Raw genomic sequence first — 21,736 nt, 5'->3', positions numbered from 1 at the left:
CTCAAATACATGGAGGCGCCCTTAAATGTGCAGATATGGAGCTTGGGTGTCATCTAGTGAAAAAGTTTGGTACTGTGCCCAAACAAAATCTTACTGAAAGCTCATTTTTTAAATATTTCAAACTAAAATTTGTAATGTTGACATTTTTGGCTTTTATTTTCTTGTAGTTTAAGAGTAAAACATGCTTTGTAATATATTATTATAAAATATAAACAATTATATTTTTACTTTTTCATAAACAAACTTCTACAGCTTTTTTTTTTATTTCACTTTCATAATTTATTTCACTTCTACAATAATCTGACAAGTGTCTTCTTTAAAACAAGACAACCTTAGGTCTTTATTCCAAAGCCTTCTTGAATTACAACCATTTATGTTTGGATAGTGCATTTTCATGTCCGTGCGAAAAAAGGGTCTCACAGTTATTTAAACCTGTTTTTCTCAAAATTCCATTCCTGAAAATCAGAGCGATCAGCCGACTTCAGATAATCATAACTTTTGTTACAGACAAGCTATGAATGAAGTAAAAACAGATTTGGAAAGGGCTTTCATATGGTAAAATTTCACCATGTCATAGTGTCGCAGGTGATATATTAAATTACATACAATCTTGCATTAATTCTTGTTTTACGCAGGGGAGCCAACCAATTTCTTCAATCATGCCACAGAGCCACACTTAATCACAATTATCTTTATTTCACAATGAATTATAAAAGACAAAATTGAAAATTAATAAAAAAAAAAGTATTTAAAAATGTATCTAAACAAAAGAAAAATAATAATGAGGGAAAAAAATCCTAAAAAGAGTATGCACTTATAAATATGCAACAGTTCCCTCAATTATTTGGCTACATTTAACCATCAGCCTGGACAAAAGCTTCTGATAGGGGAATCAGGTACTCAAACCCACACGCAAAACAAACAACAACAAAAAAATTACAAACACCCCAAAAATCAAATAATCACTTCAAGTGCAACTGTGAATCAATATATCTATATGACACACTCAACACTATGTACTCATACTTCCCCACCTCAGGATGTAATTAAGCGCTACTCTGGTCACTATCAGGCTTCAAAATGAATGTAGTCCAATCAGACAATAATAAAACACAAATAATAACAGAAATACAATGATCACAGCAAATTAACTCCTATGATAATAATAAATTAAAAAAACTCACTTCAGAAGCATTTAAAATATTGGGCTCAGTTCAGAGTTCAAAATGCAGTCCTTGACTTAAAACATCGGGTCGGCCTTCCACAGTTGCGACGTTATAAGTGTCAGTCCTTTACTCTCCTCGCCTTCGGGGATCCTTCCAGAGACCGCCGGCGCATCCACTCGGACTACAACAAACACGCAGTCAATTCCTTATCACCACTCGTGACTTCGACAAAAGAGAGAGAGAGAGAGCACTTAACTGGCCGGGGAGCGAGTAAATCGCCCCTCCGTGTACACAATAATGGCGTTCGATGATTCTCTATCCGATCTAACCTTGGCGTTCCCCACACGAGGCACCCGTCTCTCACGCCACTTCCGCGGTGTCTCTCCGGCTTCCGTCCCACCTTCTCACAGGTCCAATGAAGTAATTCCCTTCTCACATGTGGCACTCACTATCCGCCGTTTCAGTTCGTCACTCAATTCACATCCGTCTGATAGCCGGGGCTCCCCTTTCCTTTTCCAACCTCCACCTTAAAAAGACAGAAACAAACAACCCAACCCCGCCCCCAACTTCCCAGAGCCAATGACATTTACTTTCTTAATATTCTACTTTCCCCATTCAATCTACTACTCATTACTACTAATTTAGTCACCCCGTGACAATAGGTTTTCGCAGATCACATCACATATAAGCCTGGTTCGTTCTGTCATTCATTGCGAAGCCTTGCAAGTGTCATACTGCATTTCTGAGCGTTCCTTTGGTTTCCCATTCTTTGGTTTTGACACTGTTCCTGTACCCTGTTATTGTTTGGATTGTTTACCCTGTCTTTATGACCTTTTGCCTGTTTTTGACTACAATTGTGGATTACACTTTTGATAAACTACTGCATTTGGATCCTCAACAGCAATCTCCCAGCAGTTCATGACAACAGGATAAATATATATAATTTATTTATTTATTTAATTATATATATAAATATATAAAAGTTTAATTTTCAGCATCATTACTCCAGTCTTCAGTGTCACATGATCCTTCAGAAATCATTCTAATATGCTGATTTGCTGCTCAAGAAACATTTCTTATTATTATCAATGTTGAAAAGAGTTGTGCTGCTTAATATTTTTATGGAAACCATGATGCATTTTTAGGATTCATTCAAAAGAACAGTGTTTCTTTGAAATTGAAATCTTTTGTAACATTGTAAATATCCTACTCTCACTTTTTGATTAATTTAATGGATGCTTGAATTAATTTCTTTAGGAAATATAAATCTTACTGACCCCAAGCTATTAAACGGTCATGTGTTTAATTCACAGGGAACATGCATACTAATAAAATATATATTCTTAATGTACATAAAGTCACTTTAGATAAAACCCTCTGCCAAATGAATAAATGTGCATTTCAAAAGCGAGGGAAATGAGAAAGAGTGAGAGATAAAAGTAAGAATGTATTCCAATAAATTAACCTTCATGTTATTCCTTTCTTTTCTGCAGGTTAAATGTGATTTCACTGTACGTACAGTGGCTATTTTGCATACTAGCCAGAGATAGTTACCATGGAAAACATAGGGTAGTGTGAATATGTATGTATATGTTTAACCTTGCTTCATCCTGTAGGAAACGTTTTATAACATAGCCAACTATTTGTACAAAATGCATGACTGTTCAAAGTTAACTGTGTTTTTTAATATATTGGTTGCTAGGGTGTTTTGAGTGATTGCTAAGGCATTGCAAGATAGTTTGTAGGGTGTTTTGCATGGTTGCAAAGTCAAAAGAGCTCTAGATATGGCTTAAGTCCAAGTGTTTTCTGGGATTGACATTCTTAAAGTGAACAATATTGTGAGCCCAGTTGCTTCCAAAAGTAATAGCACACTGGTTCCCATTAAGCCAAATGATTTGAGATCTCATTCACATCTGTAGCAAAAAGGATGCAGGATGAGTTGTGCGTTGTAGTTGAATAAGTTTAGGGGGTTTGTACAAATCCCTATGAGCAATCGTAATAGTGATATTCACCACTAATGAGTTTGTGTCTGTATTCCTGTGCTGTTAAATCACAATCTGAAGTGAATTGAATGAGTTATATCACATGATCAGATGTGTTGAAGGTTAGACAGGTTTGGCTCAGTGTGACTGTTGATCAGGCGAAGGTGAGAGCGTGGAATCAAATGAAGCCCTGTAATCTGCTCTAATGCATTTTCGGGAGGGTAGAATTCATTCCCAGGGCTCATGGTGCCGCTGTTGGTGATTGTGTATTATTGTGTTGCCATGCCTCCAGAGTTACCATGACAATACATTTGATAAGATAACAGTCTTGGTTTTTGGCAGGGTTACACTTCTATATATGCGCACACATACACTCAAAACCAGGCATACTGTATATATAGTGTTGAGGACAGACTTTTAAAGACAACATGAAACAGCATTGCAGTGGATTTCATTTCCATAATTCCATAATTTATTATTATTATTATTAGTGTTATTATTAACACCAATAATAATAATGTTCAGTTTATATGATAATAATAAGTTGAGTTTATTCGTAGTATTATCAACACTAGTAATAATATACCTAAAGTAAAGCTTAAATTAAATCTGTTCATCATATAAAGCGATTGAGTCTCTTCAGAAAATTTGGACTAAACCATTCAATTTGTATGGATTAGTTTTACAATCTCTTTATGAACTTTTTGAAGCGTCAAAGTGCGTAGCGGTCTATGGAAGGACAGAAATCGCTTAGATTTCATCAAAAAGATCTTTATTTGTCTTCCGAAGATGAACGAAAGTCTTATAGAGACAGAACGCATTTAGGCCACGCCCACACCGGGGTGAAGACAATCCAGCTGTCTCCACTGACTTTGTATTACGTGAGGCTGCCTCCTTGTCATTTCTGACTTATAACAAAAACGGAACAATGCCTTAAAGCTGCTGTGTGACAAAATGTACAGCAAACAAGCTAAAAAACCCAGAACTAAGTTTTTATAAGCTACCGAACCATAAAAGCCAGCCTTTAAGGAGACAAAAGTGGTTACAGGCAATAAGACATGAAGCATCAGCAGGAAGAATGGGTACATTTTTGGATCCTGACACTCAGTATGCCTCAGTAAGCCTACGTGTGCAGTAAACATTTAGTCACTGTTAAGTCAAATATCCAAATGTCAGTTTTATATATTATATTTCCTGTCACTCTATACGTTCCCCTCCAGTGGGCGTTGTTCTCATAGTAATATGACCTGTCGCTCTCTGTCTCAATCACCTGTATCCACTATTTAGTCCTTAAACGCTCGTTTTTTGGGTCGACAGATTATAAAAACTTCGGGTTTTTGGTTCTGGGTTTTTTAGCTTGTTTTCTGTACACCTTGTCACATAGCAGCTTTTAAACATTGTTCTGTTTTTTGTTATAAGTCAGAAATGACGAGGAGGCAGCTTCACGCAATACAAAGTCAATGGAGCTGGCTGGATTGCCCCCCGGTGGGCGTGGTTTTCAGATTATGACGGGTGAAGGCAAGCAATTAATGAAAGAATTTTCATTTTGGGGTGAACAATCCCTTTAATATAACTTACAGGGCTGCCCCCTAGTCAACGAGAAGAGGTTTAGTCGACCAAAATTTTATTAGTCGCTTAGTCGCAGGAAAAAAAATCCACAGGAAATGGCGAAGTCACATTTTCTGTGACGGACAGATCATTAAAGGTGGGGTAAGCCATTTTTCAAAACACTGTTGGACATTGTTGATATTTGAAATCAAAGCAAACATACCATTCTCTTCATTTCTCCGCCTCCAACACAAGCAATGAGAGAGTGGATGTCTGTTTATTACAGCTGACGTGCAACAAAATGCTCCACGAAAAATAAAGCACAGATGATGAATGAACGACAAGGAAGCACAAAAAATGAAACTACAGTACACAAGAGTAAATTGGGCAGTCGTGGCCTTATGGATAGAGAGTCGCACTTGTAACCCAAAGGTCATGGGTTCGAGTCTCAGGTCCGGCAGGGATTGTCGGTGAGGGGAGTGAATATCCAGCGCTCTCTCCACCCTCAATATCACGACTGAGGTGAGACCCTTGAGCAAGGCACCGTACCCCAACTGCTCCCCGGGCGCCATAGCAATGGCTGCCCACTGCTCCGGGTGTGTGTTCACGGTGTGTGTGTGTTCACTGCTGTGTGTGTGCACTTGGATGGGTTAAATGCAGAGCACAAATTCCAAGTATGGGTCACCATACTTGGCCACATGTCACTTCACTTCACTAAATACAAACAAGTTTGTTGTTAGTCTCCAACAGCACAACAGCTCCAGACAATCAATAACACTCAAACCCAGTGTTACTCATGTGTGAAGCGGAATCAAAGCAGCATCCACGTCTGTTTTCAGGCCTTCCCAATTAGCTCTCTCCAGCGCTGGAAAGCTTTTCTAATATTAATGCAGGTCCTAAAGCGCTTGCCCAGTCATAAACCTTCATTCAAGTGATATTCTTTTGAGATCTTTTGTATTGTGTCTCATCCCTCTTTCTGCAGTTTTTCTTCAAATCTCCCTCTTGCTCGTTCTGTCTCCTCGACCGTCATACGGCCCCTAACGCGTTTGTTGTTGGTGTCAGCCCGACTAACTTCTTAACAGCTGGACATCCAAACGCTCGCATATCATTCATCGACCTCAAATATGACTCATCATCTCAAACATGTAGGAGCATGTAAACTTGCCTCACAGACATGAAAAATATATATACAAAGCAAAATGTCTAGTTTTAAATGAACCAATTCAAATGGAAAACAAAAAATACATAAGGTTATATAATCCGTATGAAACTTGCAATAGGCGCGTCCATCATTGAATGCTAAAAACACACAAAACACTAGTTTATCAGTTAATTACTAATTGATTGATTGATTGATTGATTGATTGATTGATTTTAGTATCTGCTCATATGACCTTGGTTACATCCGCAGAAAAGTCTTTTCAGATACAGAATGTTTCAAAACAGCATTATTTCACTGAGAAAGACTCTAAATTGTAGGGCTATCGCTATGAATGTACTGTAAGTTTCTTCACATTGAACAGCTTTGGCTGAAATGCTACTTACTGCTCATGAACACTGTTGTATGTTTTAGGAAAAGAAAAGATTACTTCCCTCTGAGTCTCCCAGATTCATCTCTCTCAGGTCTCACCATTCATAATCCTCATCTTATGACTTACAAAAAATGGGCTGCTTGCCATGAGAGAGACAGTCAAACGCAGCGAACCCTTTCTCTCATCTCGGCGCTAAGAAGTGGGTCGGCTCCGTGCAGGGCAGCCAGAGGCCATGGAGAGACAGAGAGATGTCTGGGAAAAGAAAAAAAAGCATGAGAGATTAAAAAAAAAGAGTTGAGGATTGAGGGAGAGAGTGTAAGCGTGAGGTAATGTCGAAATCGCATCAACGGATATTCTACTTCTGAACACTCTGATCAAGCGTGGAAAGAGACCTGCCGCCCCATTGATCTGACCTATTTACTGCACCATATGAGTGTGTGTGTGCAGCAGACAAAGAAAGAGTGTGTTAGTAGAGATATGTATAGTTTTATCCAGCACTACTGAGAAACCAAAGTCTCTTAATTTAATATATTTGAAATGAATTGCTTGGTCTACATGAAGGATGGGCAACTTCAGTCCTGGAGGGCCACTGTCCTGCAGAGTTTAACTCCAACCCTGATAAAAATTCACTTGCCTGTAGCTTTCTAGTCACTCTGAAGACCTTGATTAACATGTTCAGGTATGTTTGATTGGGTTAGGAGGTAAACTCTGCAGGACAGTGGCCCTCCAGGACCGAAGCTGCCCATCCCTGGTCTGTTCTGTTCTGCTGTTTTGAATGGCTTTCTAAACCTTGTGAGTTTCTCTGATGTGTGTTTGGATGGAGGACCCCTTTGGCAAAAAAAGGAAGCTCTGAAAGCAAACTTAGAGTTTATCAGTAAGCTGTGGTGATGGGAACAGGGCAGACACATGCAGAAGAAATCACACATGTCTGTTCAGAGTGGCAGAGAAAGATCGCAGTGAAAGATAAAGAGAGAGAAGATGTATCTATCAGTAGTGTGTTGAACTTGGATGCTGATGTCTGGCCTCTCTTTAGAGCACTTTCAGCACCAGATACTCATAGCAGAAGAACGTTCGAGGTACTACTACAACGCAAATATGACAACAGCATAAATTTTAAGGGACCAGTTATCAGCCAAGGTATTTGGCCATTTTGAAATTATCAGCATCGGCTAACAATGATGTTGGTCAATTAACAGTTGTACACTTAAAGGTGCTAAAGAGGATGTTTTGTTTTGTTTTATACATTTTTGCAATATTACTTGAAACTGTCTTTACTAACTGATAAAAGACTATTTATTAGGTGCACTCAAAGTAATAATATTAATATACATCATCTGTGTCATCGATCATCGCGTAAACGATTGGCCCTCTGGCTTGTCAATCACTGCCGTGACGTTCCTTGTGAGAGACGTGTGCGGCTGCGCTCTCCAGTAACTTTTCACACACCACAGGCGCTGCATGCAATGTTTTTGTCAGGAGACAGGAGTAACAACTGCAGATTATGAGTTACCTGCGGTGAGTCCAACATAATGAATCCAAAAAACACGACACAGCGAATGCCGGTGGTAAACACTCGTGTTCAAATACTCGTGCACGCGTTTTGGGAGGCGTTCCTTTGAAGTGAGCTGTGAAGGAGGGGGGTTGTTCTTGCGCATGCGCTCATTTAAAAAACTCAGTAACAGTCTTTGGATTCTCAGTTGACGAAAAAATCCTCTCTATCACCTTTAAAGGGTTAGTTCACCAAAAAATGAAATTTCTGTCATTAATTACTCACCCTCATGTCGTTCCAAACCCGTTTTTTTTTTTTATCCCCATTGAAAGGAATGTAATTACCATCATTCAAGTAGTAAAGACAATAGTCAAGTCAGGTCAAGTCAAATTTATTTATATAGCGCTTTTACAATTGGTAATTGTTTCAAAGCAGCTTTACATATTAGAAGCACAGAAAAAAGGGAAGTGGTTAAAAATAAGCTGTACAAACAAGCGTGGTAATATGTAACATATACAAGATGGTGCTACATTAAGCCAATGTCGGCTGACTCCCAGGGGTGGAAAAAAAAAAACTTAGGAGAAAAACCCAGCATGCTAACACTGGGAAAAAAGTCCTAGGAGGGAAAAAACCCCTTGGAAGATATATATATTATATGTAAATGGATATGGAGATCAAAATCTGAATTAAACATTTTTATTATAGAGATTAAAAATAGATTATATATAAATATATGTAAGCGGATACGGGGATTATAGTCAATGTGACTACAGTGGTTCAACCTTAATGTTATGAAGCAACAAGAATACTTTTTGTGCGCAAAAGCAAAACAAAAATAACTACTTCATTCAAAAATTTCTTCTCTCCCCGTCAGTCTCCTATGTAGTTGACGTAGTGAACGCAGTTCAACGCTTCCGTGTTTACGTCCGAAAGCCGGCTCCATATTGGCCGACGCTGTTCACGTGAGCACCACGACGAATGACTCAGGAACCGGCCAATAATGAGCCAGCGTTCGGACGTAAACACGGAGGCGCTGAACTGCGTTCACTGCATCAACTGGAGTCTGACAGGGTAGAGAAGAAATTGTTGAATAAAATCGTTATTTTTGTTTTGTTTTTGCTCACAAAAAATATTCTTGTCACTTCATAACATAACTCATACTCTGCAGTTGTTACTCATGTCTCCTGACAAAAACATTGCATGCGGTGCCTGTAGAGTGTGGAAAGTTACTGGAGCACGCAGCCGCGCTCGTCTCTCACAAGGAACGTCATGGCAGTGATTGACAAGCCAGAGGGCCAATCGTTTACGCGATGATCGCGTAAACGATTGGCTGATGTTTTTAAGGCCCTACCTCGTGCACAGATGATGTATATTAATATTATTCCTTTCAGTGCATCTAATAAATAGTCTTTTATCAGTTAGTAAAGACAGTTTCAAGTAATATTGCAAAAATGTATAAAACAAAACATCCTCTTTACCTTTAAGGTTGAACCACTGTAGTCACATGGACAGTTTTAACAACATCTGTAATACCTTTCTGGACCTTGAATGACTGTAATGCTTTCTATGAGGGATAAAAAATAACCTCTCGGATTTCATCAAAAAAATATCTTAATTTGTGTTCCGAAGATGAACGAAGGTCTTACAAGTTTGGAATGACATGAGGGTGAGTACTTAATGACAAATTTCATTTTTGGGTGAACTAACCCTTTAAAAGGATATAAAAATAAAAATTTATCATCATTTACTCACACTCAAGTTGTTCTAAACCTGTATGAATTTCTTTCTTCTGCTGAACACAAAAGAAGATATTCTGAAATCAAAATCATCTTTATTTTTTCCTGTTTTAATGTCAGTGTCATTTCCTGTTTTGATAGGGGGGGAACTCTTTAAGATGGCATGGTGCCTCTTTCACATAGCTCCTCATATGTTGATCTCTTCTGCCATTTGTTTTGTTTAGAAAAAAATCTGCATTTTAGACTTTTTGGCTTTAAGTGTGCTTTCATTTCAGCATCTGTTTGAGTTCTGGCCATCCACATCCCATCTGTGGCATATGGACGATTCCCATAATCCCTTGCTGGCGCTGAGGCCCTGCCATGCATGGCACTGTTCGTTTAAAGTAGGAGCATATTTTAAAGAAGCGTGGTGATTGGTTGAGGGGTTTTGACCAGCTTCAATCATTTAATCATGTCATCAAATTGCCATGATGAAGCTGTGAGACTCTGAGGGCCTTTGTATACTGTCACTCCACTTACAGGAAGCCATTTTTTTACTTCCAAAATATGATGAAATGTCCTTGTCTGCTGATTGATTATTTCTCCTAAGGGGGCTTGATTGTCCTGTATGGATGAGTATAATTTTACCTCATGCAAGAGTGTTTTTCGGGTTACTCTTAATTTTTCTGGCAGCCTTTTTATCTTACTATGAGTTCAGTGAGGCAGTGCTGGTGTATGTGTGTGTGGGATTGCATTTATTTGGCCACTATATTGGAATAAATGGTCTAGTTGTTCGTTTAGCCATCTGGAATAGATGTGACTCAGCTGTGCTTCACGATCTTTGAATCCTATTTCCGGATCCTGCCTGTATGGCCATTCACATGACATGAATGACTGTATCAACATATTCCATTCTTGAACAGATAATATATTGATTCATATACAGTGTGTTCATGTTATTTGTCATTTGACAGATGATTGTAGCATATAGCCCTCAGATCTCTCTCTCTCTCTTTCTTTCACTCTCTCTCTTCCTCCTTCCTGTGAGAATGATAAATGATTGCATTATTCTTACTCTGGACACAGATGGCGAGGATCCTTGTAATCAACTACATACACAAATGCACTCACACACACATGCATGTCCATATGCTGATTTTTTTTTTTCATAGTCCTTGAGTACAAGTTTGTAAATTTATCAAGTAACTTATTTATACAGTACAATTGCAAATATTGACTGATTGTGATATTGATTTTATACAACAGTTTAATAAACAAGAAGTTAATATTAAGTGACTTACATTTTAGACACAATATTGCTTGTTTTGCTTACGTAAATAGTTCCAAACAAAGCCACAGCAGAACTGTTTTTAATCTCTGAGTAACACACAGCAATGCATTGTTGCTGAATGAATCAGTTGATTTGAATGAATTGGTTGAATGAATTATTCAATGACTCAATCAATAAGAAAGTCGAAGCCTGCGTCTCAATGTGCATAATATCCATCCAAAATATGACATTAGTAATATTCAGTACTATTTAGGGCAGATAGGGTGGATAGTATGCACACTGGGATGCAGGGAAAGGCTTCGTTCCTGGAATGATCAGCCATTTGAACAAACCGGTTGAATTTATGGCTCAATGATTTGCTTATTAACAGTGACTTGTGAAAAGTCACTCTGCAGGACAGCAACACTCCAGGACCGTCATTGACCATTCCTGATCTATAAAATTTCCATAAATTATAAAAATATTCTTTTATAATTTAGTACAATTTGTATTCATTGTTTATTTATTGTATAATTTATCATTTTTTATTTAAAATTAATGTATTTGTAATTTATTCATATTTTATATTATATTGATATATATTTATTGATATAGTAAAGTATAAAGTATGTAATATAACCTCTTAGATTAACCAGAAGCTTTGCAATGGAACAGATTGTTTAATGTGTTTACATTTTCAAGAAATGGTTAGTGGTAGCAATACTAGGATGTACTGGGTGGTTGCTAGGGTGGTCTAGGTGATTTCATACTGGTCCAAGTCACACTAGCCCATTCTTAAAGGATTTGGTCACTTCCGAATTAAAATTTCCTGAAAATTTACTCACCCCCATGTCATCCAAGATGTTTATGTCTTTCTTTCTTCAGTCAAAAACAAATTGTGGTTTTTGAGGAAAACATTCCAGGATTTTTCTCCATGTAGTGACTTCAAGAGTTACCAATGGGTTGAAGGTCCAAGTTGCAGTTTCAGTGCATCTCCAAAGGGCTCTACACGATCCCAGATGAGGAATAAGTGTCTTATCTAGCGAAATAATCGGTCATTTAAAAAAAAAAAAAAAAAATACAAATTTATATACAAATGCTCATCTTGCACTAGCTCTGTGATGCGCCACGGATTACATAATCATTTTGGAAAGGTCACGCGTGACTTAGGTGGAAGTATCGCAATAGGGCGAAAAAACTCTCATCTCATTTTCTCCTCCAATTTCAAAATCGACCGACATCATTGTTTTACCTTTTTTTTTGTAAAGGCCGTTTGATTTAGTCTTTGCACATTCACTTTGAAGTAGTACCCTTGCTCTGTACTTCCGTCTACATCATGCATGACCTTTCCAACGTGATTACGTAATGCGTGGCGCATCGCAGAGCTAGTGCAAGACAAGCATTTATGGTTAAAAAGTATATAATTTTCAATTTTTTAAGAAAATGACTGATCATTTCGCTAGATAAGACACTTATTCCTCTGTTGGGATCATGAAGAGCCCTTTGAAGTGGCATTAAAACTGCAATTTGGACCTTCAAAGCCATTGGTAGCAATTGTAGTCACTATATGGAGAAAAATCCTGGAACGTTTTCCTCAAAAACCTTAATTTCTTTTCGAATGAAGAAATAAAGACATAAACATGTTGGATGACATGGGGGTGAGTAAATTATCAGGAAATTTTAATTCTGAAGTGAACTAATTCTTTGAGACTATGATACAAACTGTGCCGCAAAAGCTCAGTGCCAAATTTAAATGCTTTTATATGGTGTTTGTTCAAATTTCTATATGCATTAGTAATAGTGATGCTTATATATCACCCTCTTTCTCTCTCCTTCTCTTGCGCTCTCTTTCTCTCTCCTGTGAATTTGATCTGTGCGTCCTTTCTTGCCTTCAAGTCATTAAAATGCTAATGCATGCTTTAACTTCTCAATTTTGTGGTGACAGAGTAGGACACAGAGTCAGTAGAAGTAACTCTTGCTTTTCCTTTCTCTCTCTTTCTCTCTCACTCTCACTCTCTCTCTCTCTTTTCTGTTGCTTTAATAATTTCTCTTGTAAGTATAATCAGTTGTCAATAATATGTAGTTATAATTCACATTCACATCAGGCAGATTTTTAGATTTAGTTATGGAATTATACAAATTATACTGAGGTCAGTATTATTTAAAGCATGTGGGAGAAAATGTTGAGTTACAGTATGTTTTCATAGTACACTGAAATCATTTTCAAAACAAGGAAAATTTGATTTATCATAATATGACTCCTTTTAAACACACTCATGTTGGCACAGTCTGCAAGACACATTGCAGACTGTCAAATGGAGAAGAAGAGACATGTACAGAGGGAATACTACAGTGTGACACAGGAAGAAGTGGAGACAGGGGACGGAAGAAAAGACAGAGGAAATATGCATTAGTAATCAGACCAGAGCAAGTGGGTCACTGAGTTTATTAAGAAAGGGGAGAGAGAGAGGGAAGACATGTTGAATTCAATAACACAGAGAGCAAAGTTTAATTCAATAACCGCTGTAACACAATTTCTAATGTCTAGGAAAGAAATGTGTTTGACTGTCTATTCTTGATAGAAAATGTTTGTAAGATTATCTGGGTGTGTTTGTGTATGTTAGTGTGTGAATGTGAATATGTGTATATGTGTGTCAGCAGATTGGCCTTCTGTAGGGGAGCCGTGCATTGATTTCCAGCCCAAAGTCCAATCACATAAATCTAGTCTGGCTTGAGACACCATCCCTGTTAGCCAGACCCTCTGACTGGATTAACGAGACCGCTCGCTCTCTCTCTCTTTCTCTTTCTCTCTTACACACACACACACACACACACACACATACAGTTGACCTTGCCTATGCATTTAATTAAGCTTGTCTACATTTTCACACACAAACACCCACATTTTCTAGAGAATTAGAGACATTTGGTCGGCTCTGAAATGCAATGCAAATATGATAAACGGCATTGAAAATGAAAAATACGGTTGGTTATGATAATGCATGTTAATATGTGTCATGTTTGTCTTTCAGAGACGAGAGAGGATCGAACTAAGAGGCTGTTCAGACATTACACTGTGGGCTCCTATGACAACTTTACCTCATATAGGTAATGTATACATATCAGGCATGATTAATTAATATATGGGCATTTTGATGATCAGTAGTTCAAGGCTAACCTGAGACAGAGCATTGCCAGACAGTTATCTTGACTCAGTGGAGTCAGTAATTTGTAGTATTGAGTCTAGTACTGCCATCTAGAGGATAGACGTTGTCAACACACTCCAGTGCCGCTCATACATTACATCATGTTTTATTTTACATCTCATATTTGCTTTTAATTTAAACAGTCACATTTGTTCCACATTGCGTGTTTCAGAGTAAAAAATAATTGCTTAAGCACTTGATTTACTTGAGTACTGAGTACTAAATTACAATTTGCAGCTCATTGTAATATTAAAAAACGTGCATATGTTGCGCTATTGCGCTAATATAACACAAAATAATAAATTGGTATAACTTTACAATAAGGTCCCAGTAGTTAACTTTAGTTAATGCATTAACAATGAGCAATACACTTGTTACAGTATTTATCAATCTTTTTTAACGTTAATTAATAGAAAATACAACTGTTCACTGTTAATTCATGTTTGCTCTGGTCCATTAAATAATAATATATATATATATATATATATATATATATATATATATATATATAAAACACTTAATTTTATATTATTCTATTCAGTTTTTTATTCAAAATTAGTACATTTTTGCATCTACTCCAGTTTCTTACAACATTACACAAGCAGCTTCTCATTTGATGTTTAGAGACTTTTAGACTACAAAAGTAGTAAACAATTTGAATATTGTAACCAGCAAAGCTGTCAAAATGAGCCAACTAGTGATGTAAAATGTCTTTTTACTATGCAAATTTGCCAGTCAGAGTTTATCATGCTTATGCAGCAATTTATGCTTTAGGATTGCATACCCATTCTCCCTATGTGACTGGCAGCTAGCACAACACATAGGCTAGTTTTTGTTACTGCTATTTTAGTCAGTTCTGTTGATACTCTGTAGTGAAAAGTGTTTCTGAAATTAAATACTGATTGATGTGGGAAGGAGGATGGGGATAAGATGACTTGGAGAATAGAGTAAGAGAGAAAGAGTGAGCGAGAGAGGATTAATTACCGGAGTCTCTCTGTCAAACTGATACTTTTTACTCTATTCATCTTCTCTTGCCAAGCTGCTCAACAACAGCAAACAGGTCTAGAACAGCAGCCTAAAGAACTGCACCCAGTTAAATCAATTACGTGCTGTATCAGAGAAATAGACTCTAAACACACAAGACAAACGAAGCCTCTCCCAGACTGTTAAAATCATCGATTTCACAATTTGAGATATGAATGAAAAGACCGTCTCCTTACTGAAATTCTCTAAATGTTCTCGCAACTCAAGGTGCATTTAGAATGCTAATCAATTTAAACTGTAAATATTAGCATGTGAGTGTGCCAAACAACATTCAGCTATATTACAAGTCTGCTAATCAATTTAAACTGTAACCCAGCTGAAAGAAAATATGTTTTTGCTTGTCTTCAAGCCTGGTTATAAGTGGTTTAGCAGACTGCCACTCTTAGAAGAAAAGATTCTACACTCAAAAAAATGAATTGGTGGATTTACTTAAAAAAGAAGTGTCAAGTGGTTCCACGCAACTATATTGAGTAATTTGTACAAATAACAATTTACAGTTGCAAGAAAAAGTATATGAACCACTTGTAGAATTTTTGAAAATGTGAGATAATACAAAATGCATGTTATTTTTTATTTAGTACTGTCCTGAGTAAGATATTTTACATAAAAGATGTTTACATATAGTCCACAAGACAAAAAAATAGCTGAATTTATTAAAATAACCCAGCTCAAAAGTATGTGAATCATTGATTCTTCATACTGTGTGTGGTTACCTGGATGATCTACGACTGTTTTTTTGTTTTGTGATGGTTGTCCATGAGTCCCTTGTTTGTCCTGAACAGTTAAACTGAGCTCTGTTCTTCAGAAAAATCCTCCAGGTCCTGCAGATTCTTTGGTTTTCTGGCATTTTTTGCATATTTGAACCCTTTCCAGCAGTGACTGTATGATTTTGAGATCCATCTTTTCACACTGAGGACAACTGAGGGACTCAAACACAACTATTAAAAAGGTTCAAACATTCACTGATGCTCCAGAAGGAAACACGATGCATTAAGAGCCGGGGGGTGAAAACTTTTGGAATTTGAAGATCAAGGTAAATTGTATTTAATCTGTCTTCCGGGAAACATGCAAGTATCTTCTGTTTCTTCCGAAGGGCAGTACTAAATGAAAAAAAAATTGATATTTAAACGAAATAAGAAAAATTTGGACATCTTCATCCTGTTCAAAAGTTTTCACCCCCAGCTCTTAATGTAAAGGGTTCAAATATGCAGAAGATGCTGGAAAACTGCAGGAGCTGGAGGATTTTTCTGAAGAACAGAGCTCAGTTTAACTGTTCAGAACAAACGAGACTAATGAACAACCATCACAAAACATAAAAACAGTTGTAGATCATCCAGGTAAACACACACAGTATTAAGAATCAGTGGTTCACATACTTATGAATGGGGTCATTTTAATAAATTCAGCTATTTTTTTGTCTTATGGATTATATGTAAACATCTTTTATGTAAAATATCTTACTCAGGACAGTATGATCTCTCTTATTTTGTTAAAATTATTCACATTTTCACAGATTCTGCAAGTGGTTCACATACTTTTTCTTGCAATTGTAGTTGTTCAAGTAAAGCTGACTAATTTTTAGTAGAAACAACTCAGTTAAATTAAGTTCATGTAGTTACATGAGTTTTTTAAGTAATGTGAACAAGGATGGTTTGAGTGAAACTAACAACAGTGAAAGTTCATTTTTTTGAGTGTATATAGAAAGGGTTCTGTCAGGCACTTCATATATCATGGGATCTTTTCATGGATTTAGTTTTAATGAATTAATTTTGCTTGTAAACATACTTTATCACTAGAAATAACCCATTAAACACAAGTTTTATGCAATCATTTATAAGACATTTCTCCTTATATAGAACCTTTTTAGCATAAACGGTTCCATAAAAATGATTTAAGAACCATATGGTTCTATATAGAACCCCATTAATAATTTTTGCATGTGTTTTGGGCGGTTTGACAACTTCTTTAGCTGGTCAGGCTGGGAGACCTGCTTAAAGGTGCCCTCGAATGAAAAATTGAATTTATATTGGCATTGTTAAATAACAAGAGTTCAGTACATGGAAATGACATACAGTGAGTCTCAAACTCCATTGTTTCCTCCTTTTTATATAAATCTCATTTGTTTAAAAGACCTCCGAAGAACAGGCGAATCTCAACATAACACCGACTGTTACGTAACAGTCGGGGTGTACGCCCCCAATATTTGCATATGCCAGCCCACATTTCCAACATTATAAAAGGCATTAGACAAGGGCAGCCAGTATTAACGTCTGGATCTGTGCACAACCAAATCATCAGACTAGGTAAGCAAGCAAGAACAATAGTGAAAAATGGCAGATGGAGCAATAATAACTGACATGATCCATGATAACATGATATTTTTAGTGATATTTGTAAACTGTCTTTCTAAATGTTTCGTTAGCATGTTGCTAATGTACTGTTAAATGTGGTTAAAGTTACCATCGGTTATTACTGTATTCACGGAGACAAGAGAGCCGCCGCTATTTTCATTTTTAAACACTTGCAGTCTGTATAATGCATAAACACAACTTCATTCTTTATAAATCTCTCCAACAGTGTAGCATTAGCCCGTTAGCCACGGAGCACTATCAAACTCATTCAAAATCAGAAGTAAACAATATAACAGTATACAATACTCACATAATCCGACGCATGCATGCCGCATGCATGACGAACACTTTGTAAAGATCCATTTTGAGGGTTATATTAGCTGTGTAGACTTTGTTAAGGCACTGTTCAAGGCAAGCGCGAGCTCTGTGGGCGTGGACCACGGGATTTAAAGGGGCCGCAGCATAAAATCGGCGCGTTTATAATGATGCCTTAAAATAGGCAGTTAAAAAAATTTATAAAAAAAAATCTATGGGGTATTTTGATCTGAAACTTCACAGACACATTCAGGGGACACCTTAGACTTATATTACATCTTTTAAAAACATAATCTAGGGCACCTTTAAACCAGCTAAGACTGTGATGAGTTATGTCTAGCAAAAATATGTTAAGTCTACCAGTACCAGTCTACTGGTATAAATATTAATATGTAAGTGTGCTGAACTATGTCCAGCGACACTGTTAAGTGCACTAAACTGAGTTAGCACACATTGACATATCTGTGAAGAGCTAACACGCAGACACATACACAGAGAGCAGGTTAACTGGCTGAAGTTAAATGTGTGCTGTCAACCCCCTCTTCATGCCTCTCGCTAGTGTTCATTAGGCTATATGTGAATATCAGTCGCCACACTGAGGTTTAGCTTCATGATATTGACAATGTGGAGCTAGCGTGCTCATGTGCGTTCCCCTCAGCACAGGAGATCATTTTAGGGAGTTGTACGCACTACATTGACAAGAAGTCAGCGCTACAGGAAACCTTCTTCCTGAGGTCTAATGGCCATTATATTCATTTTCACACCTCATTATCTCATCAAATTATCGTCAGGCGCTAGATTAGCTGAACTTGACTGTGAGGGTTTTTGGAAGTGGATAACAAATATTTGAAATGTTCAGTGCCTTTGTATGACTGAAATTTTCCATAAGACAACCCAGACAATGTACTTGAACTGTCATGCACTCTCACGTAAGTACTTCAGTGATACTTGCTCTTTTCAACAATGGACATGGCACCATGCCAATGTTATTTTCATATATGAGTGTATTGTTACTTCAAATTTATTTATATTTGTATATTATTATTATATTTTTAGTAACACTTAAAAATAAGGTTTCATTTGTTAAAATTATTTAACTATAGTAATTAACATGATCTAACAATGAAAAATAGTTCTAAATCTTCTCAGTTAATGGTAATTTCAGTATTTGCTAATACATTACTAAAATCAAAAGCTGTATCTGTTCATATTGTTTAATGTACCTGAGCAAACATGAACTTTTCATTATTACATGATTATCTGTATTTTCATTATAACGTTAACAAAGATCGATAAATATGTATTGTTCGCATTAACTAACAATTACTAATGGGACCTTATTGACCTAAAGGGGACCTAAAGTGTTACTATATATATATATATATATATATATATATATATATATATATATATATAAGTAATGTGTGTGTGTGTGTGTATATATATATATATATATATATATATATATATATATATACATACATATATATTAACAGCTATAGTACTGCCAGAGTACTTTCTTGTAAGGGACGAGATATCATATAAAGCTATTGTTCTTTGTTACTTTTTCTAAGTGATAACTATGTATTAAATAGATAATGGGAAGTGCAACCCAAATATTCCACTGTCCCAGTTTAATGTGGCTTGTCTGGGATTTTGTTCGTAAACAAATCCACAGCAAATACCCGTTCCAGACGCTCAACCATACACTGATGTTATCACAGGCGTGACTGCTGTTCTGCAGGACAGAGCATTTCGTTAACCCGAGGCGCTAACGACACGAATCATCTGTAATTGATCTAATTGATTCTCCACTGCTTAATTAGATTCTTGTCACTCCTAATGCATCAGTGATGAAGACCCTTGGGGTACGAGAGAGAGAGAGAGAGTGAGATGAGCTTTCTTCTAATAGTTGATGATACAGACACCAGTCGTTGCTCTGGTCCCATGTGATCACATAGACAGTTTTTAGTTGTTTTGTGGTAATTAATCTACAAACAGCTGTTCACAAAGGCTTTATTATGCTCTGTTTGTAAAACAGATTTCTAGATGGTATGGGTGTTATAAATTAACTGCTATGTTTAGAGATATAGATTTCGCTGTAATAAAATTAATATCTTTTCCTGTAGCTTGACTGGTAGAGAATGGCTTTAGCCAAGGTCATGGGTTTGATTCCCAAGGAACACAAATTGATCCATGTCAAAAGAAAAAGAAAAAAAAAAGAAAGAAAATCACTGTAACTTGTTATGTCTTGGATAAATGTCTTTTTAAACCCTTTACCAAAGACATGAAGTAAAGCTAAAGCAAGTTGTTTAGCAACAGATAGCCAATCATATACTAATTTATAATTACCCCATTAAATCATAATCATAAAGTCAGTTGTCTCCAATATTGTTTTGTTCCCAGCGTTCAGCGTCCGAAGAAGAAATAAATGCATACAGATTTGAAAATGACACTGGGGTGAGTTTCCTCAAGGGGCTGTATTTCATGTTCTTGTCTGTACAGATAACACATCGGTAGTCTTGTACATAAAACATTGGGGGGTCTGAGGTCACGCCCTCTTTGCAGACTTGCACACCAGATCCTCCTGTGGTCTCAGGGCAAGCTGCTCTCCCTGGGAGCAGTTTACATCCCTGGGTACCTGCATCAGGGATCAGACATCCTTTCGAGGCAGGGGCTGAGGCCTGGGAAGTGGAGACTCTGGAAATGACACACTGTCCGCTCTTGTTTTCCCTAACATATCCAGCTCCAGTGGGGCAGGATGCCATGGTGCAGATGTGGCCAAGGCTGTATCTGTACATACTTCCTCCGATCGCTCTGCGAGTTCTAGAGAGAATTCGGCAGGACAGGGACCGTGTTCTCTTGGTAGCCCTGTTCTGGCTGGCCCGAGTATGGTTTTTGAACTTAATATCTCTTCTGGATGGCTCTGTGGCAGATCTGGGGCACAATTTACCACCTCTGGCCAAAGATGTGTAAGCTTTGGGTTTGGCCCCTGAAGGGGACCAACTCTTAAAAATAACTTTGTGTTCGGCAGAAGAAAGAAATTCATACAGGTTTTGAACAACTTGAGGGTGAGTAAATGATGACAGAATTTTCCTTTTGGGGTGAACTTTGCCCTTAAATCTAGAGCTCCCTTCATGAGGAAACTGTACACCCTAAAGTGGAGAGTCTTCACTTTATGGTGCAGAGAGCACCAGTTTGACCCAGTTAACTGTGGCTTCAGTGCTGGAGTTCCTTCAGGACTGTTTTTCTGCTGGTTTATCCCCTTCCATGCTAAAGGTCTACGTGGCGGTCATAGCTGTCTTCCACGCACCATTAGGCGATGGTCTTTGGAGAGATGCCATTTAATTACCCATTTCCTTCATGGCACTCTGAGGTTGAGGCCTGCAGTTCACGTGAGAGTTCCAGCTTGGGATTTGGCTGTGGTGCTGGAAGGGTTGTCCCTGGCACCCTTCGAGCCCCTGGACTCAGTATCTGAGAAGTTCCTAACACTAAAATTGGCATTTCTCTTGGTGATTAAGTCCCTTCAGAGGGTAGGAGATTTGCAGGCCCTGTCAGAACTCCTTCTGTCTTGCACCCTAAACCAGGGTACATGCCTAAAGTACCAACAAATATTGCATGCTCTATGATCTTGCAGGGCTTTGTTGAGTTGAATTGTTGAGGCTATCTACTGCGTACAAGGCATGCAATTTGCCTTCACCTCTGCTTTTGAGAGCCCACTCTACCTGGAGTTTCTTCTGGGAGCAGCTACTTTCTACCAGGAGCAGCTTCTAACTGTCAGGAGTCTCACTTCAAAAACTATGTGATGCTGCGGGCCGGATATCCTTTAGCTTCTGTGGTATGTTGCGCCAATCAGGATTGGAATAGTTGCACACATGCTTCAGATGCAGTCATGCTGAGGCGTTCCCTATAGTGTCAATGTCAGACGCAGCATCTTGTTCCCTTCACAGGGAACCATGGTTTCAGTCGAAACCTGAGACTTTTTTTGGGTGGACTATCCCTTTAGACAACCAGAAAGGATTTACATGTATTATTTCTGCAGATAACAAGCAGTTAAAACAGTTTGTGAGGTTGCATGCACATCACATGCTGTAATTGTCCAATTAATAGTCCAGTCA

General features: G+C 37.6%; 1 protein-coding gene and 1 long non-coding RNA gene across 4 annotated transcripts in view; one reads left to right on the top strand and one right to left on the bottom strand.

The window, feature by feature from the left end:
- Positions 1 to 21,736, top strand: part of shank3a (SH3 and multiple ankyrin repeat domains 3a) — a 390,305-nt gene that overhangs the window by 343,709 nt on the left and 24,860 nt on the right. For all 3 annotated transcript variants that reach the window (XM_048169401.1, XM_048169402.1, XM_048169403.1), the window contains one exon: positions 13,735 to 13,810. In XM_048169401.1, coding sequence (XP_048025358.1) covers positions 13,735 to 13,810 — 76 coding nt within the window. The remainder of the gene's footprint in view (positions 1 to 13,734; positions 13,811 to 21,736) is intronic.
- LOC125254676 lies at positions 677 to 1,849 on the bottom strand. The gene is made up of 2 exons (XR_007181718.1): positions 1,496 to 1,849; positions 677 to 1,347 (listed from the first exon to the last, which is right to left on the bottom strand). It is a non-coding gene; the product is annotated as an uncharacterized LOC125254676 (long non-coding RNA).

This window comes from Megalobrama amblycephala, linkage group LG19, assembly GCF_018812025.1.
Source record: "Megalobrama amblycephala isolate DHTTF-2021 linkage group LG19, ASM1881202v1, whole genome shotgun sequence".
Lineage (NCBI taxonomy): Eukaryota > Metazoa > Chordata > Actinopteri > Cypriniformes > Xenocyprididae > Megalobrama > Megalobrama amblycephala.
Note: the sequence above shows the minus strand (reverse complement) of the source record. Positions and strands in the feature narration are given on the sequence as shown.